Source organism: Salvelinus sp. IW2-2015, linkage group LG15, assembly GCF_002910315.2.
Source record: "Salvelinus sp. IW2-2015 linkage group LG15, ASM291031v2, whole genome shotgun sequence".
NCBI classification, from domain to species: domain Eukaryota; kingdom Metazoa; phylum Chordata; class Actinopteri; order Salmoniformes; family Salmonidae; genus Salvelinus; species Salvelinus sp. IW2-2015.
Window position 1 is genome coordinate 10704931 of NC_036855.1, and position 15657 is coordinate 10720587.

General features: G+C 42.3%; 1 protein-coding gene across 1 annotated transcript in view; it reads left to right on the forward strand.

Annotated features, from left to right (window-relative positions):
- Nucleotides 1-15657, forward strand: part of LOC111975163 (small G protein signaling modulator 1-like) — a 65070-nt gene that overhangs the window by 13694 nt on the left and 35719 nt on the right. The window contains exons 3-7 of the mRNA XM_024003369.3: nt 6179-6254; nt 14426-14588; nt 14865-15017; nt 15117-15184; nt 15352-15497. Of these exons, the coding sequence (XP_023859137.1) occupies nt 6179-6254; nt 14426-14588; nt 14865-15017; nt 15117-15184; nt 15352-15497 (606 nt within the window). The remainder of the gene's footprint in view (nt 1-6178; nt 6255-14425; nt 14589-14864; nt 15018-15116; nt 15185-15351; nt 15498-15657) is intronic.

Genomic DNA, 15657 nt, shown 5'->3' on the forward strand with positions numbered 1-15657 from the left:
CAGCCAGGAAGCATAGGAACTGAGAAGTGGTCTGTGGTCACCACCTGCAGAACCACTCCTTTATTGGGGGTGTCTTGCTAATTGCCTATAATTTCCACCTTTTGTCTATTCCATTTGCACAACAGCATGTGAAATTTATTGTCAATCAGTGTTGCTTCCTAAGTGGACAGTTTGATTTCACAGAAGTGTGATTGACTTGGAGTTACATTGTGTTGTTTAAGTGTTCCCTTTATTTTTTTAGCAGTGTATGATGGATATTATTAAGGATATGGTCTTCTGAGATACAAACAGGTACAAAACAAACCAAATAACTATACAATTACAATTAGGAAAAATAAATAAATACCAAAGTCATCACCTTTATCATATATTTCATTGCTTTTTTTGACCATTTATTTAACTAGGCAAGTCAGTTAAAAAAACATTTTATTTACAATAACATCCTACCAAACGGCAAAAGGCCTCCTGCGGGGACAGGGGGGATTAATGTTATTTTATTTTTAAATATAGGACAAAACACACATCACGACAAGAGAGACAACACAACACTACATAAAGAGAGACCTAAGACAACAACATAGCAAGGTAGCAACTCATGACAACACAGCATGGTAGCAACACAACATGACAACAACATGGTAGCAACACAACATGGCAGCAGCACAACATAGTAGCAGCACAAAATATGGTACAAACATTATTGGGCACAGACAACAGCACAAAGGACAAGAAGGTAGAGACAACAATACATCATGCAAAGCAGCCACAACTGTCAGTAAGAGTGTCCATGATTGAGTCTTTGAATGAAGAGATTGAGATAACATTGTCCAGTTTGAGTGCTTGTTGCAGCTCATTCCAGTCGCTAGCTGCAGCGAACTAGAAAGACGACCGACCTAGGGATGTGTGTGCTTTGGGGACCTTTAACAGAATGTGACTGGCAGAACGGATGTTGTATTTGGAGGATGACGGCTGCAGTAGATATCTCAGATAGGGGGAAGTGAGGCCTAAGAGTGTTTTATAAATAAGCTTCAACCAGTGGGTCTTGTGACGGGTATACAGAGATGACCAGTTTACAGAGGAGTATAGAGTGCAGTGATGTGTTCTATAAAGAGCATTGATGGCAAATCTGATGGCCGAATGGTAAAGAACATCTAGCCGCTCGAGAGCACCCATCCCTGGCGATCTATAAATTACGTCTCCATAATCTAGCATGGGTAGGATGGCCATCTGAATCAGGGTTACTTTGGCAGCTGGGGTGAAAGAGTCTAGATTTAACTTTAGCCTGCAGCTTTGAAATGTGCTGAGAGAAGGACAGTGTACCGTCTAGCCATACTCCCAAGTACTTACAGTGGGGCAAAAAAGTATTTAGTCAGCCACCAATTGTGCAAGTTCTCCCACTTAAAAAGATGAGAGAGGCCTGTAATTTTCATCATAGGTAACACCTTCACTATGACCGACCAAAAATGAGAAGAGAAAAATTCCAGAAATCACATTGTAGGATTTTTATGATTTTATTTGCAAAATTATGGTGGAAAATAAGTATTTTTGGTCACCTACAAACAAGCAAGATTTCTGGCTCTTGACAGACTGTAACTTCTTCTTTAAGAGGCTCCTCTGTCCTCGCACTCGTTACCTGTATTAATGGCACCTGTTTGAACCTTGTTATCAGTATAAAAGACACTCTCCCACAACCTCAAACAGTCACACTTACAACTCCACTATGGCCAAGCACACAGAGCTGTCAAGCACACTACAGAAAACAAAATTTGTAGACCTGCACCAGGCTGGGAAGAACTGGCATCTGCAATAGGTAAGCAGCTTGTTTGCAAGAAAACAGCACACTGAGTGGGAGCAATTATTAGCGACTAACTTGTGAAGACATACAAGACCGCATATCTACCGTCAGATATAGGATCCGGCCTACGCAGTATCTCCCGCCGTGGTGGTCAAATATGATCACAAATGACACGGTGAAGCAAAAATCCGCAGACTATCACGAGGGGGACCTAGTGAACGACCTGCCAGAGAGCTGCGACCCAAAGTAACAACAGCTACGATCAATCACACATTATCTCCGCCAGGGACTGCAAATCCTTGATCAGTGCCAAGACGTGTCCCCCTGCATACGCCAGTACATGTCGCAGTGCCCGTCTGAAAGTTGCTAGTAGCCTATTGGATTATTCGAGAAGAAGATTGGGAGAATGTCATATTGTCAGACTGATAGCGAACAAATAAACCTTTTTGGTAAAAACTTCAATCGGCGGTGTTTGGGTAAGACAAAGATGCTGAGGTTGCTATCCCAAAACAACCATACCTACTGTGAAAGCATGGGGGTGGAAACATCATGCTTTGGGGCTGTTTTTCTGCAAAGGGACCAGGACGACTGATCCGTGTAAAGGAAAGAATGATGGGGCCATGTTATCGTGAAGATTTTGAGTGAAAACCTCCTTCCATCAGCAAGGGCATTGAAGATGAAACCGGTGGCTGGGTCTTTCAGCATGACAATGATCCACCACACGCCCGGGAGCAACGAAGGAGTGGCTTCGTAAGAAGCATTCAAGGTCCTGGAGTGGCCTAGCCAGTCTCCAGATCTAAACCCCATAGAAATCTTTGGAGGGAGTTGAAAGTCCGTGTTGCCCAGCAACAGCCCCAAAACATCATGCTCTAGAGGAGATCTGCATGGAGGAATGCGGCCAAAATACCAGCAACAGTGTGTGAACCACCTTGTGAAGACTTACAGAAAGAACGTTTGACGCCTCTGTCATTGCCAACAAAGGGTATATAACAAAAGTAATTTGAGATAAACTTTTGTTATTGACCAAATACTTATTTTCCACCATAATTTGCAAATAAATTCATAAAAAATCCTACAATGTGATTTTCTGGATTTTTTTTTCTCATTTTATCTGTCATAGTTGAAGTGTACCTATGATGAACATTACAGGCCTCTCTCATCTTTTTAAGTGGGARAACTTGCACAATTGGTGGCTGACTAAATACTTTTTTGCCCCACTGTATATGAGGTAACTACCTCAAGCTCTAAACCCTCAGAGGTAGTAATAACACTTGTGGGAAGAGGGGCATTCTTCTTACCAAACCACATGACCTTTGTTTTGGAGGTGTTCTGAACCAAGGTTAAGGGTAGAGAAAGCTTGTTGGACACTAAGGAAGCTTTGTTCTAGAGCATTTAACACAAATTCCAGGGAGGGGCCAGCTGAGTATAAACTGTATCATCTGCATATAAATGAATGAGAGAGCTTCCTACTGCCTGAGCTATGTTGTTGATGTAAATTGAGAAGAGCGTGGGGCCTAGGATTGAGCCTTGGGGTACTCCCATGGTGACAGGCAGTGGCTGAGACAGCAGATGTGTTCTGACTTTATACACTGCACTCTTTGAGAGAGGTAGTTAGCAAACCAGGCCAAAGACCCCTCAGAGACACCAATACACAAGAATGGAATGGGGAGTCAAAACACAGGGAGTCGAAACTTCCCGATTCTACCATTAAAATGAAAATGTGCTAGTTCTAGCTTGTGGTTTGGATAATTGTGATGTTTATGATAAAAACGTAATGTTAAAATACTAATGACTACATGCCGTGGCAGAGCCAGGTTGAAATTCCCCTTTAAGTGCCTTTGAACCGGGTATGGTAGTAGGTTTGTGTCAAGAACTGCAATGCTGCTGGATTTTTCATGTTCAGTTTCCCGTGTGTATCAACAGTGGTCAACCACAAAAAGGACATCCAGCCAACTAGACACAACTTTGGGAAGCAATGGAGTCAACATGGGCCAACATCCCTGTAGAATGCTTTCAACACCTTGTAGAATCCATGCCCCAACAAATTGAGGCTGTTCTTAGGGCAAAAGGGGAGATGTTTTAGCCAACAGAGCAACAAAACTGGAACTCGGGGAAGGTGGTGTCACCAATGTACTCCAGCCAACATGTTATGGGCAAATTTCACATCCACAAATTGAAATGGCTGAGCTTATCCTTATGTGACCTGACCTCAAACTCCTGTTAGCTTGCCTCTTACACTTTACACCCCTTTGAGCTCTTTCTCCTCACAGAGACCATATACACCAATGTGACCATCTGGGTTCAAATACTGCGTTTTCCTGTATGCCAAAAGACTGTGTTTGCACACTGATCTGATTCTAGGGCATTAGCAAGTCTACAGGGGCAAGGTTACTCATCACATGATCATAGTTCACTGAACCACCTCTATTACACTTATGACAGATTATTTTACCTTCAGGGCCTGATTTCCCGATAGCAATGGAACTTGTGTTTTAACGATGCAACTTGTGTTTTAACGAAGTGTTTTAACGATGCAACTTTCCTACAATGGCCGAAGATGTAACATACATTTCCCAAAACACCATGCAGAAAGAACATTCGGTAAGTCTTAAGAAAGAAAGGCAGCGCTGCTGTCTGATCAGCTTTCTCCATTCAAATTTTACCTTAACATTATATTTTTTCCACAATACTGACGACAGATCAGCTCCTAGAGCAATATTATCACCTAATGGCTGCAAATATTGAGGTTGCTTATTCTAATGCTTACCCTATAATAATGCAATCAATCACAGATTAATTTAGCACATCATTGTGCACATGTTGTTACACATCACTCAATATATTTAGGCAAATTACAAGCAGTATCCTACAATTAGAAAAATAGAACTCAATTGAATGAACATGAAATTGATTTCAATAAAAAAAAAATCTATAGGCCTATGTAGCCTATACTGTAGGCTATTTATATTTTACTGCAGTCATCCCAGTTTTCATTTGAAGCATCTTTTTATCCTTTGCTTGTTTTTAACAATTGCAAAGACATTGGCAACTCTGTGTTTGCAGTCAACTTCGTTTGGGGGTCACATATTGGGGTCACAGAGAGACAGTTAAACATCTTGATTCTATGTTTAGTGGATATCTTCTGTGTATAAAGTGATGTGGTAGGGAAAAAACACATTGAACGATGCACTTAGTGGTCTGAGGCAGTCGGTAAATAACAAGAAATTTCAAGTGCAACTTTAGAAACTATGGTTTTGGGAAATAGCTTGGCGATTTAACAATGATTAGTTCGAAGGTCCTAACGATGAACATAGCCTTAAGATGCTTTTGGGAAACCAGGCCCAGGTTTGTTTAACCATACTAGATTTACAATCAGAGATTGCAACATAGAGGCAGTTAAACAATCAAGTAATTATAAATATTTTTGCTTTAATGGAGCATTATTTGTTTAATCTGCCCTCTGTAGTGATATTCAAAGCTCCTCTATGTCTGCACAGATGTTTGGGTATCTGTGTGTTTGTGTGTGTGTGTGGCGTTGTTCTCTAGGCAGGCACCACCTCTCTTTGTGCAATGTAATATCTCCTCTGAGGAAAGACCTATTACAACAGGAAATTAGTGCTATCTGGGCTGCTCTATCTGCAGGCTGATTTCCAGGATACAGAGCAATGGCAGTGCTAGGAGATGTCCCCATATTCACCAGGGTCAGAGTTATCAGGCATCTGGGGCGCAGGTCTGATGTTGTCTCTGTGAGCAGCCTGTGTCCGGGTCAGCAAGGGGGAAACCTTGGTGTTGATTAAACCAAACGTTTGTACTCTAAAACTCTCCTCCCGCTTGTTTTTCCGAAGCTGTGTGTTTGAGTGAAGTTTCTGCTGGTTGCGACGTCACTGAATCAATTAGAGGTGTCGTATAGTGCCAGCCCTGGTGAGACATGAAAAGCGTCTGACACTGTGCTCTCACTCTCTCTTTCTCCATTCATATCTAAAGAGGTTTGATTGTAAAGCTAGTCTGTGAGGTGGGCCCCAGAGGTGTGGATAAATTAGCGCCCCACCCACCCAACATCAGCCCTCTTCAGCCCTATCCATCTAGATCTGCTTGATGCGAGTTGGGTGACTCATCCTTCAAACTTTGCATGCACTCTTCCCGCTCAGCTTAATCTCTCTCTCTCTCTCTCTCTCTCTCTCTCTCTCTCTCTCTCTCTCTCTCTCTCTCTCTCTCTCTCTCTCTCTCTCACCCTCCCTTCCTGCCTCCCTCCCCTCGTGTATGTTCCCAATGTAAAACAAATTCTGTACATGTTTACTGATAAATCCTTCCCTCCTCCTCACTCCCGTAGATAAGTGGTTTTGTAGAGAAGGTCTGAGTGTCTCCTCCCCATGTCATTCACAGGTGAAGCAGATCATGGAAGAGGCTGTCACCAGGAAGTTTGTACATGAAGACAGCAGCCACATCGTCTCATTTTGTGGTGAGTTTCAACTATTGGGACATATTTGGTGGTATTTGCTCATTAATCACCTGCCCTACAACAGAAAAAAAATCAAACCTTTTGTCATTGTGCCAATCAGAAGGAACAGATATCCTGTCAGACACGAGTCAGTCAGATTTCAATGTTCAGGCTGTTTTTCCCAACATACAGTGCATTCGGAAAGTATTCAGACCCCTTGACTTTTTCTACATTTTGTTACGCTACAGCCTTATTCTAAAATGAATTAAATAGTTTTTTTCCTCATCAATACACACAATAGCCCATAATGACAAAGCAAACACTGGTTTTTAGACATTTTTGCTAATTTATAAAAAATTTAAAAGTTTTTACATACAGTACCAATCAAAAGTTTGGACACACCTACTCATTCAAGGATTGTTCTTATTTTTTTACTATGTTCTACATTGTAGAATAATAACACATAATGAATAATGTAGTACCAAAAATATATATTTAAGATTCTTCAAAGTTGCCATCCTTTGCCTTGATGACAGCTTTGCATTCAGGCCAAATAGTTCAATCTTGGTTTCATCAGACCAGAGAATCTTGTTTTTCATGGTCTGATAGTCTTTGGGTACCTTTTGACAAACTCCAAGCGGGCTGTCATGTGCCTTTAACTGAAGAGTGGCTTCCGTCTGACCACTACCATTAAGGCCTGATTGGTGGAGTGCTGCAGAAATGGTTGTCCCTCTGGAAGGTTCTTCCATCTCCATAGAGGAACTCTGGAGCTCTGTCAGAGTGACCATCGGGTTCTTGGTCGCCTCCCTGACCAAGGCTCTTCTCCCCCGATTGCTCAGTTTGGCCGGGCAGCCAGCGCTAGGAAGAGTCTTGGTGGTTCCAAACTTCTTCCATTTAAGAATGATGGAGGCCACTGTGTTCTTGGGGATCTTCAATGCTGCAGAAATGTTTTGGTACCCTTTCCCAGATCTGTGCCTCGACACAATCCTGTCTCGAAGCTCTATGTACAATTCCTTTGACCTCATGGCTTGGTTATTGCTCTAACATGCACTGTCAATCATCAATCAATCAAGTTTATTTTATATAGCCCTTCGTACATCAGCTAATATCTCGAAGTGCTGTACAGAAACCCAGCCTAAAACCCCAAACAGCAAGCAATGCAGGTGTAGAAGCACGGTGGCTAGGAAAAACTCCCTAGAAAGGCCAAAACCTAGGAAGAAACCTAGAGAGGAACCAGGCTATGAGGGGTGGCCAGTCCTCTTCTGGCTGTGCCGGGTGGAGATTATAACAGAACATGGCCAAGATGTTCAAAATGTTCATAAATGACAAGCATGGTCAAATAATAATCAGGAATAAATGTCAGTTGGCTTTTCATAGCCGATCATTAAGAATTGAAAACAGCAGGTCTGGGACAGGTAGGGGTTCCATAACCGCAGGCAGAACAGTTGAAACTGGAACAGCAGCAAGGCCAGGTGGACTGGGGACAGTCAACTGTGGAACCTTATTTAGACAGGTGTGGGCCTTTCCAAATCATGTCCAATCAATTTAATTTACCACAAGTGGATTCCAATCAAGTTGTAGAAACATCTCAAGGATGATCAATTGAAACAGGATGCACCTGAGCTCAATTTGGAGTCTCGAAGCAAAGGGTCTGAATATCTATGTAAATAAGTTATCTGTTTTTTATTTTGAATATGTTTGGAAATATTTCTAAAAACGTAACAAAATGTGGAAAAAGTCAAGTGGTCTGAATACTTTCCGAACGCACTGTATACAGTATATGGTATAAGAACCGTACCGGTTTCCCTTTTTCTGATCCATTAAAAGACTTCTGTAAAACCTGACATCACAAAGAAAACCTGTCAGAATTACATCATTGCAACTATTGCTGGGACGCCTCTTATGCAACACAGCCAGGGAACAAGGTCGTCAAGCCCCGTCAAGAGTTTAGTGATTTAACACTTTGTTGTTGGTAGAAAAAAGGCTTGTTGAAAGCATAAGTATAGGTGATAAATCAAATCAAAGTTTATTTGTCACGTGCGCCGAATACAACAAGTGTAGGTAGACCTTATAGTGAAATGCTTACTTACAGGCCCTAACCAACAGTGCAATTTTTAAGTAAAAAACAGGTATTAGGTGAACAGTAGTTAAGTAAAGAAATAAAAAACAACATTAAAAAGACAGTGAAAAATAACAGTGGCGAGGCTATATACAAGCACCGGTTAGTCAAGGTTAATTGAGGTGGTATGTACATGTAGGTATGGTTAAAGTGACTATGCATATTTGATAAACAGAGAGTAGCAGTAGCGTAAAAGAGTGGTTGGCGGGTGGTGGGACACAATGCAGATAGTCCTGGTAGCCAATGTGCGGGGGCACCGGTTAGTCTGGCTAATTGAGGTAGTATGTACATGAATGTATGGTTAAAGTGACTATGCATGTATGATAGACAGAGAGTAGCAGCAGCGTAAAAGAGGGGTTGGGGGGGCACACACAATGCAAATAGTCCGGGTAGCCATTTGATTACCTGTTCAGGAGTCTTATGGCTTGGGGGTAAAAGCTGTTGAGAAGCCTTTTGGTCCTAAACGTGATGCTCTGGTACCGCTTGCCATGCGGTAGTAGAGAGAACAGTCTATGACTGGGGTGGCTGGGGTCTTTGACAATTTATAGGGCCTTCCTTCGGCACCGCCTGGTGTAGAGGTCCTGGATGTCAGGCAGCTTAGCCCCAGTGATGTACTGGGCTGTTCGCACTACCCTCTTCATGTACAGTCACTGTGGGGACGACGTCCTCGATGCACTTATTGATAAAGCCAGTGACTGATATGGTGTACTCCTCAATGCAATCTGAAGAATCCCGGAACATGCTCCAGTCTGTAATAGCAAAACAGTCCTGTAGTTTAGCATCTGCTTCATCTGACCACTTGTTTATAGACCGAGTCATTGGTGCGTCCTGCTTGAATTTTTGCTTGTAAGCAGGAATCAGGAGGATAGAATTGTGGTCAGATTTACCAAATGGAGGGCGACGGAGAGCTTTGTATGCGTCTCTGTGTGTGGAGTACAGGTGATCTAGAATTTGTTTCCCTCTGGTTGCGTATCTAACATGTTGATCGAGATTAGGCAAAACTGATTTAAGTTTCCCTGCATTAAAGTCTCCGGCCAGTAGGAGCGCCGCCTCTGGGTGAGCGGTTTCTTGTTTGCTTATTTCCTTATACAGCTGACTGTGTGCGGTCTTAGTGCCAGCATCAGTCTGTGGTGGTAAATAAACAGCCATGAAAAGTATAGATGAAAACTCTCTTGGCAAATAGTGTGGTCTACAGTTTATCATAAGATATTTTACTTCAGGCGAGCAACATCTAGAGACTTCCTTAGATTTCGTGCACCAACAGCTGTAAGATACGGTGGCAGAAACATTATGTACAAAATAAGTTACAAATAATGTGAAAAACCCCCACATAATAGCACAATTGGGTAGGCGCCCGTAAAACTGCTGCCATTTCTTCCGGCGCCATTTTAATTAGTGACTATCTGCTGTACTGCATAGGGGGGTGAAATAATAATTTCATAGTCCCTCAGACATTCTTCACAGGCTCATCAAGCCTCACTGACATCCTACCGAAGTCGCAGGATATTTTATCAACTGATAAAAGTGGTAGAGAAAAGGACCAAATCTGCATATCACATCAACCTGTGGGTGGAGGGTTTGAGGGTCTGCTAGCCAGGGCCATGTCCAGACCTTTGTTGGGTGCTCAAAGTTTAAAAAAGGCACCTTAATAACATTACATTTTCTGCAAAAATACACTCACTCATCACACATTGTAAGCTAAGCAAGCTAGAACCAAAGATGAAATTAACTAACTTTGCTAGAAGCGCGACTGGGCTGGGCTTTATCAGCTGATCATCACTAATCAGTGTTTCCTCTGGACATTTTTGTTGCAGTGTCGTTTATAGAACAACTGTGAAAAGGTCAGCTCAAGTGACTTTTTAAAAGGACATACTTCCCGATTTGTTTTATTTTATGAACATGCCATAAGCCAACATGTCATTGCAATAAATTAGCTTTAAAACTGCAACATTTTCTCTCAGCCTCATGCCAAAAAGTGTAGAATAGCATGAGATTAGCTATAAAACAGAAAATGTTCTCTCTGCACCATGGTAAAATGTATAGAATTGAAGGAAATTAGCTTTAAAACAGCAACATTTTCTCTCTGCCTCATGGCAAAATGTGCAGGGTTGAGACTTGACTAGGTGAGGGGTGATATCTGAGGAGGATTGACAAAGTTCCTAATATGTATGCCATACCACAAACTGGGGGCTGTCTCTAGGGAAAAATGTAATTTGCATACTCCTCGAGTAATCTCTCCAAAACCACATTGGAGGAGAAGATTAGAGGGGTGGGACCTCTGGCTTTCTCATCCAATGGGTTTTGAGAAGGAGAGAGGACGAGAGCAGTATGCAATTAAGATCTTCTCAGAGTCTCTCCAATGACTAGTGCTCTGTCTTGAAGACAGTGCACTGAGTTTTCTGCACAGGCAGTTTTGGCTGCCACAGTGGCACAAAGAGCCAAATAACCTTTAAACCGGTGCTGTACTCGGACATATTATTGAAAGTATGTTTGGTAGAAATATTATGATGTAACATTTTTGTTTTTTTTGTTTGCAGTGGCTACAATTACCAAATGAATGAATGCAGCGGAAACAATGTTGCTAATGTAGGCTAGATTAATCAGCTAGTTAGCTAGGCTATGCTAATCTTTACTTGAATTTGTTATGCTACTGACAAACAGTCGAACTGCTGTTGCCCCCTCAGACAACACATGCTAGCAACTCCAAAGTATCCTACTACTGGCCGTATTAATTTCAAACTCACCGCTCTGCACCGGTGGGTAGCTCGTGCATGCAACAAGGAAGAGTGCAGCAATGCACTGCCGCTCTCACGGCCGCAGAAGGGCAGGGCAGGGGATCTTTTTTTAAAGATTCATGCTTTTTATGAGAAATTATCTAGTTTGATAGGCAATTCGTTGCCTTTAAATTTATAAGAGAGAAAACAGATACAAAAATGTAATAAAAAGTCATTCTTTTTTTTAAAACGCCACCAATCATAATGACACTTTTTTCATAGGAGGACAAAAGGGCAGGTGCTCCAGCACCCATAGGGCTCTATCTGTGCATGTGCCCACTGCTAGCTGATAACTGTGTGATCAATCTCCAAGGAAGGTCTCTTCCTCCCCGACTACAACAGGAGAGTATCCTGACTATTAGCAGACCTCGAAGTAAGAGCTTTCCCTTTACCTCATATGGCTGTTAGTGTTTGCTCCCCCCACGTTCTACTATGCTGTCCCAGGTTTTACACCAAGCTGTCACACAAATGTGTCTGTGTGCAGAGATCACAGGATGGAGATGGAGGGCGAGGGGAGTGGGAAAGGGAAGGCATGAGGCGACGACTTGCTCAGGCAGGTCACCGGGGAGTAATTAGCCTCTATCATCATGGTCAAATATTCAAGTCGCCTAGGCAGGAGCGCCCGGGAAATATCAAGTGTTAGTCACTTCTTCCTGTTCTCCTCACCAAAATAGCTATTTTTCCCTTCCCTTCACATTGCTGTGACAGAGATAGTAACCATAGACTTAGGAAATAGAATACTAATTTAATAGGATCTTTATTTAGTTAAGTCATCCAATTGTTAATGAGGCCAATCTTTAAAGGTGTATCTTTCTCAAAGTGGTCATGAAGTAGCCTGAGTGCCAATCTGTTTCTGCACTCTTATCAACTCGTTATGGAATTGCCATACCATTTCAATAAGGATATAGCAAGAGAGCAGAAACAGACTGGCACCCAGGGTAGGCATGATGTTGGCATTGAATAATTAATCTAAGCCAATTGTGTGGTTGGCCGTATTTAGAATGTGTTGAGTGTGTCGTAGTGCTGAGAATTCCTGGTCAGTGGCAACACAGACACTCTGAGTCCCTTAATGTGTTCTGTTGCCACAGATACGGGGCTGATTAGGGGTCATTACTCCAGTAGCTGTAATTACCTTTTAAATAAGAGTGCCTCCCCTGTGGAAAGTGGACAGGGTCCAGCCACTCGTTTCCTTTAAGGGTTTATTTGACACAAAGGATATTGCTTTGGTTGTATGGCTCCCGGGCTTGTGTTAGGCCAAAGTACCGCAAAGCCAAGGAGGTTTCACCCTCTGGAAATGCTGATTTCTTTTCAATATTGCAGTGTATTTTCTAGTAGTTTGAAAGATAAGGGGCATCCTATTGAGACATCTTTGTCACGGAATTACATTTCTCGCTCCTCTAATAATAATGAAGGAAACAGAGACGTGCACCAAGATAAAGAGAAAGGAAGGAAGGAAGAGAGAGCGAGGAAGAGATGAAGTACATACTGTATTAGTGAGAATATACACAACACTGCTCCAACATTAGGATTACAAAGCTACAGAATAGCTGGAAAATATAGTAAATATATACAGTACCAGTCAAAAGTTTGGAACACACCTACTCATTCAAGGGTTTTACTTTATTTTTACTATTTTCTACATTGTAGAATAATAGTGAAGACATCAAAACTATTAAATAACACATATGGAATCATGTAGTAACTAAAAAAGTGTTAAACAAATCAAAATATAGTTTAGATTTTAGATTCTTCAAAGTAGCCACCCTTTGCCTTGATGAGAACTTTGCACACTCTTTGAATTCTCTCAACCAGCTTAACCTGGAATGCTTTTCCAACAGTTGTTGGCACTTGTTGGCTGCTTTTCCTTCATTCTGCGGTCCAACTCATCCCTAACCATCTCAATTGGGTTGAGGTCGGGTGATTGTGGAGGCCAGGTCATCTGATGCAGCACCCCATCACTCTCCATCTTGGTCAAATTGCCCTTACACAGCCTGGAGGTGTGTTGGGTCATTGACCTGTTGAAAAACAAATGATAGTCCCACTAAGCGCAAACCAGATTGGATGGCTTATCGCTGCAAAATGCTGTGGTAGCCATGCTGGTTAAGTGTGCCTTGAATTGTAAATAAATCACTTACAGTGTCACAAACAAAGCACCCCCACACAATCACACCTCCTCCTCCATGCTTCATGGTGGGAACCACACATACGGAGATCATCCATTCAGATTACATAGTTTTATGAACTCTGATTACTCGGTTTTTATTTAGATTTAAATACATTATAAGTAAAGTTTAGTTATTCAGTGCAATAATGGACATGGTATGGAAATTATTTTGATATAGGTTAGGTTATAGCTGTATTGGCAAAGTTGGTTGAAAGTACATCACAGGCAGAGAGAGATTCTCCCTCCACTTCTTTCTTTCTCAGCACTGGTGCACTCCATCAGCAGGGGTTTCCATGACAACCACGGGATTAGTCATGAGAGAGAGCTCAAATGTCAAAACTGCTCAAGGCACTGCCACATAGGCCTTATAGAAAGACGTGTCTGTTCGTGTGTATGTGTGCATGCGGTGCGTGTGTGCACTAGTGTTTACTGGATAAGCTCTTGGCTTAGGAAAATATAATTATGTTTAAGGATAACGTAATAAAAAGGATTGCCTTATTTGAACCACTTTCATAACAGCCTCAAGCCGCAGAGCTTTGTCTGAAATGTCCATCATACGGCTCAGTCACAATTACACAGAAGCTAAGTACTATAATATGCAGATTCTCTACGGGTATTGAGAGATTTTTATTTAGGACCATGTATCATATTTTTTACAACACAGTATGATGGTGGATGTGTTTTTTAAGAATGTGAATCCCCTTCTATTGACACTACATTTGTGTGCATCACAGGAGGTTGGTGGCAACTTAATTGGGGAGGACCAGCTCTGGCGGCTCATAGTAATGGCTGGAACGTAATAAATGTAATGGTATTGAACTCATTAAACACATAGTTTTCATGTGTTTAATATAATTCCATTCACTCCATTCCAGACATTATGAGCCGTCCTCTCCTCAGCAGCCTTCTGTGGTGTGCATTCATCATCGTATGTCATATAATGTATTGCATCTTGTAACTCAACACCAGCATCATACAGTGATATTACATTTTTAATAAAGTTGAATGAAATATTAAAATGCAGAACATAAATGATTCATAATGGTGACAAGTTTCAGTGAATTCTCAAACTGTTTCTCATCTAGATTTTGAAATGTACTATTATTTCTGTGCCTATTTGTGTGTGTGTGTGCAGCTGCGGTGGAGGCGTGCATTCTCCATGGGCTTAAGCGGCGAGCGGCGGGATTCCTGCGTAGCAACAAGATAGCAGCGCTCTTCATGAAGGTGGGGAAGAGCTTCGCCCCGGCAGAGGAGCTGTGCAGAAAGGCTCAGGAGCTGGAACAGATCACGGAGAGCAAGTGAGAGCACACACACCTTTGTACAGACACAAACACACCACCGAATCCCTGTACAGACACAGACCATAGCACTCAAAAGCAAAGAGCTGTTACTGTATATTACTGCTAACAAATCCTAAACATGATCTCTGTCATACATGACAACTCTACTCACACATAATTATAGTTTACTGATGCAATGCAGGTGTCACATAATAAATTATCACTGGTAGAAAATAACCAAAGGTAACCTCTGAGTTCCTCCCTCCCTCCCTCTCCCCTGTTTCTACGTTGCAGACGGAACCAAAGTTTGCCCAACCAGGATAGCTTACGGATACTGTCCAGGCTGCCCAGCCTCAGCCCGCAGGTGGTCAGAAACCTTTGGATCCGCACGGCCCTCATCGAGAAGGTGCTGGACAAGATCGTGCTCTACCTCGTGGAGAACAGCAGGTGAGTCACAAGAGGGTGAAAGGCATGGTCACCTGCAGGGAAGAGGCAAAGGAAATCCAGAAATGCACAGCTCACCTCCATAACGTTTTTATGTTCCAGTAAATTCTATGAAAAAGAGGCTATTCTGATGGATCCGGTGGACGGACCCATTCTGGCCTCTTTGTTAGGTAATGATTCCACATGGTTAAGCTTTTATTCATAAACATCTCATCTCAGACAATATACCAGTGTAGTAGGGGATTTCCTCTCACACGGGGCACCAATTAATGTAAGTGATTCTCCTCACACTGGGCACCGATGCGTCTTTTCACGCTATTATTCTGTACTCTGGCAGTGGGGCCCTGTGCCTTGGAGTACACAAAGATGAAGACGGCGGACCACTTCTGGACAGACCCCTCGGCCGATGAGCTGGTCCAGAGACACCGCATCCACAGTGGCCACTGCAGACAGGACTCCCCCACCAAGAGGCCTGCTCTCTGTGTAAGTTTCCTGGGAAGGGTAGGGGTTCTAAATAATGTCCCACTACTCTTCCAAACTCCCCCAAATAAGATTGAACATGACCACATTATCCCCTGGTATACATTTCTCTATTGATTATTTCATATCTTTGTTTTGCTGACACTGCACACTATTAGCTCAA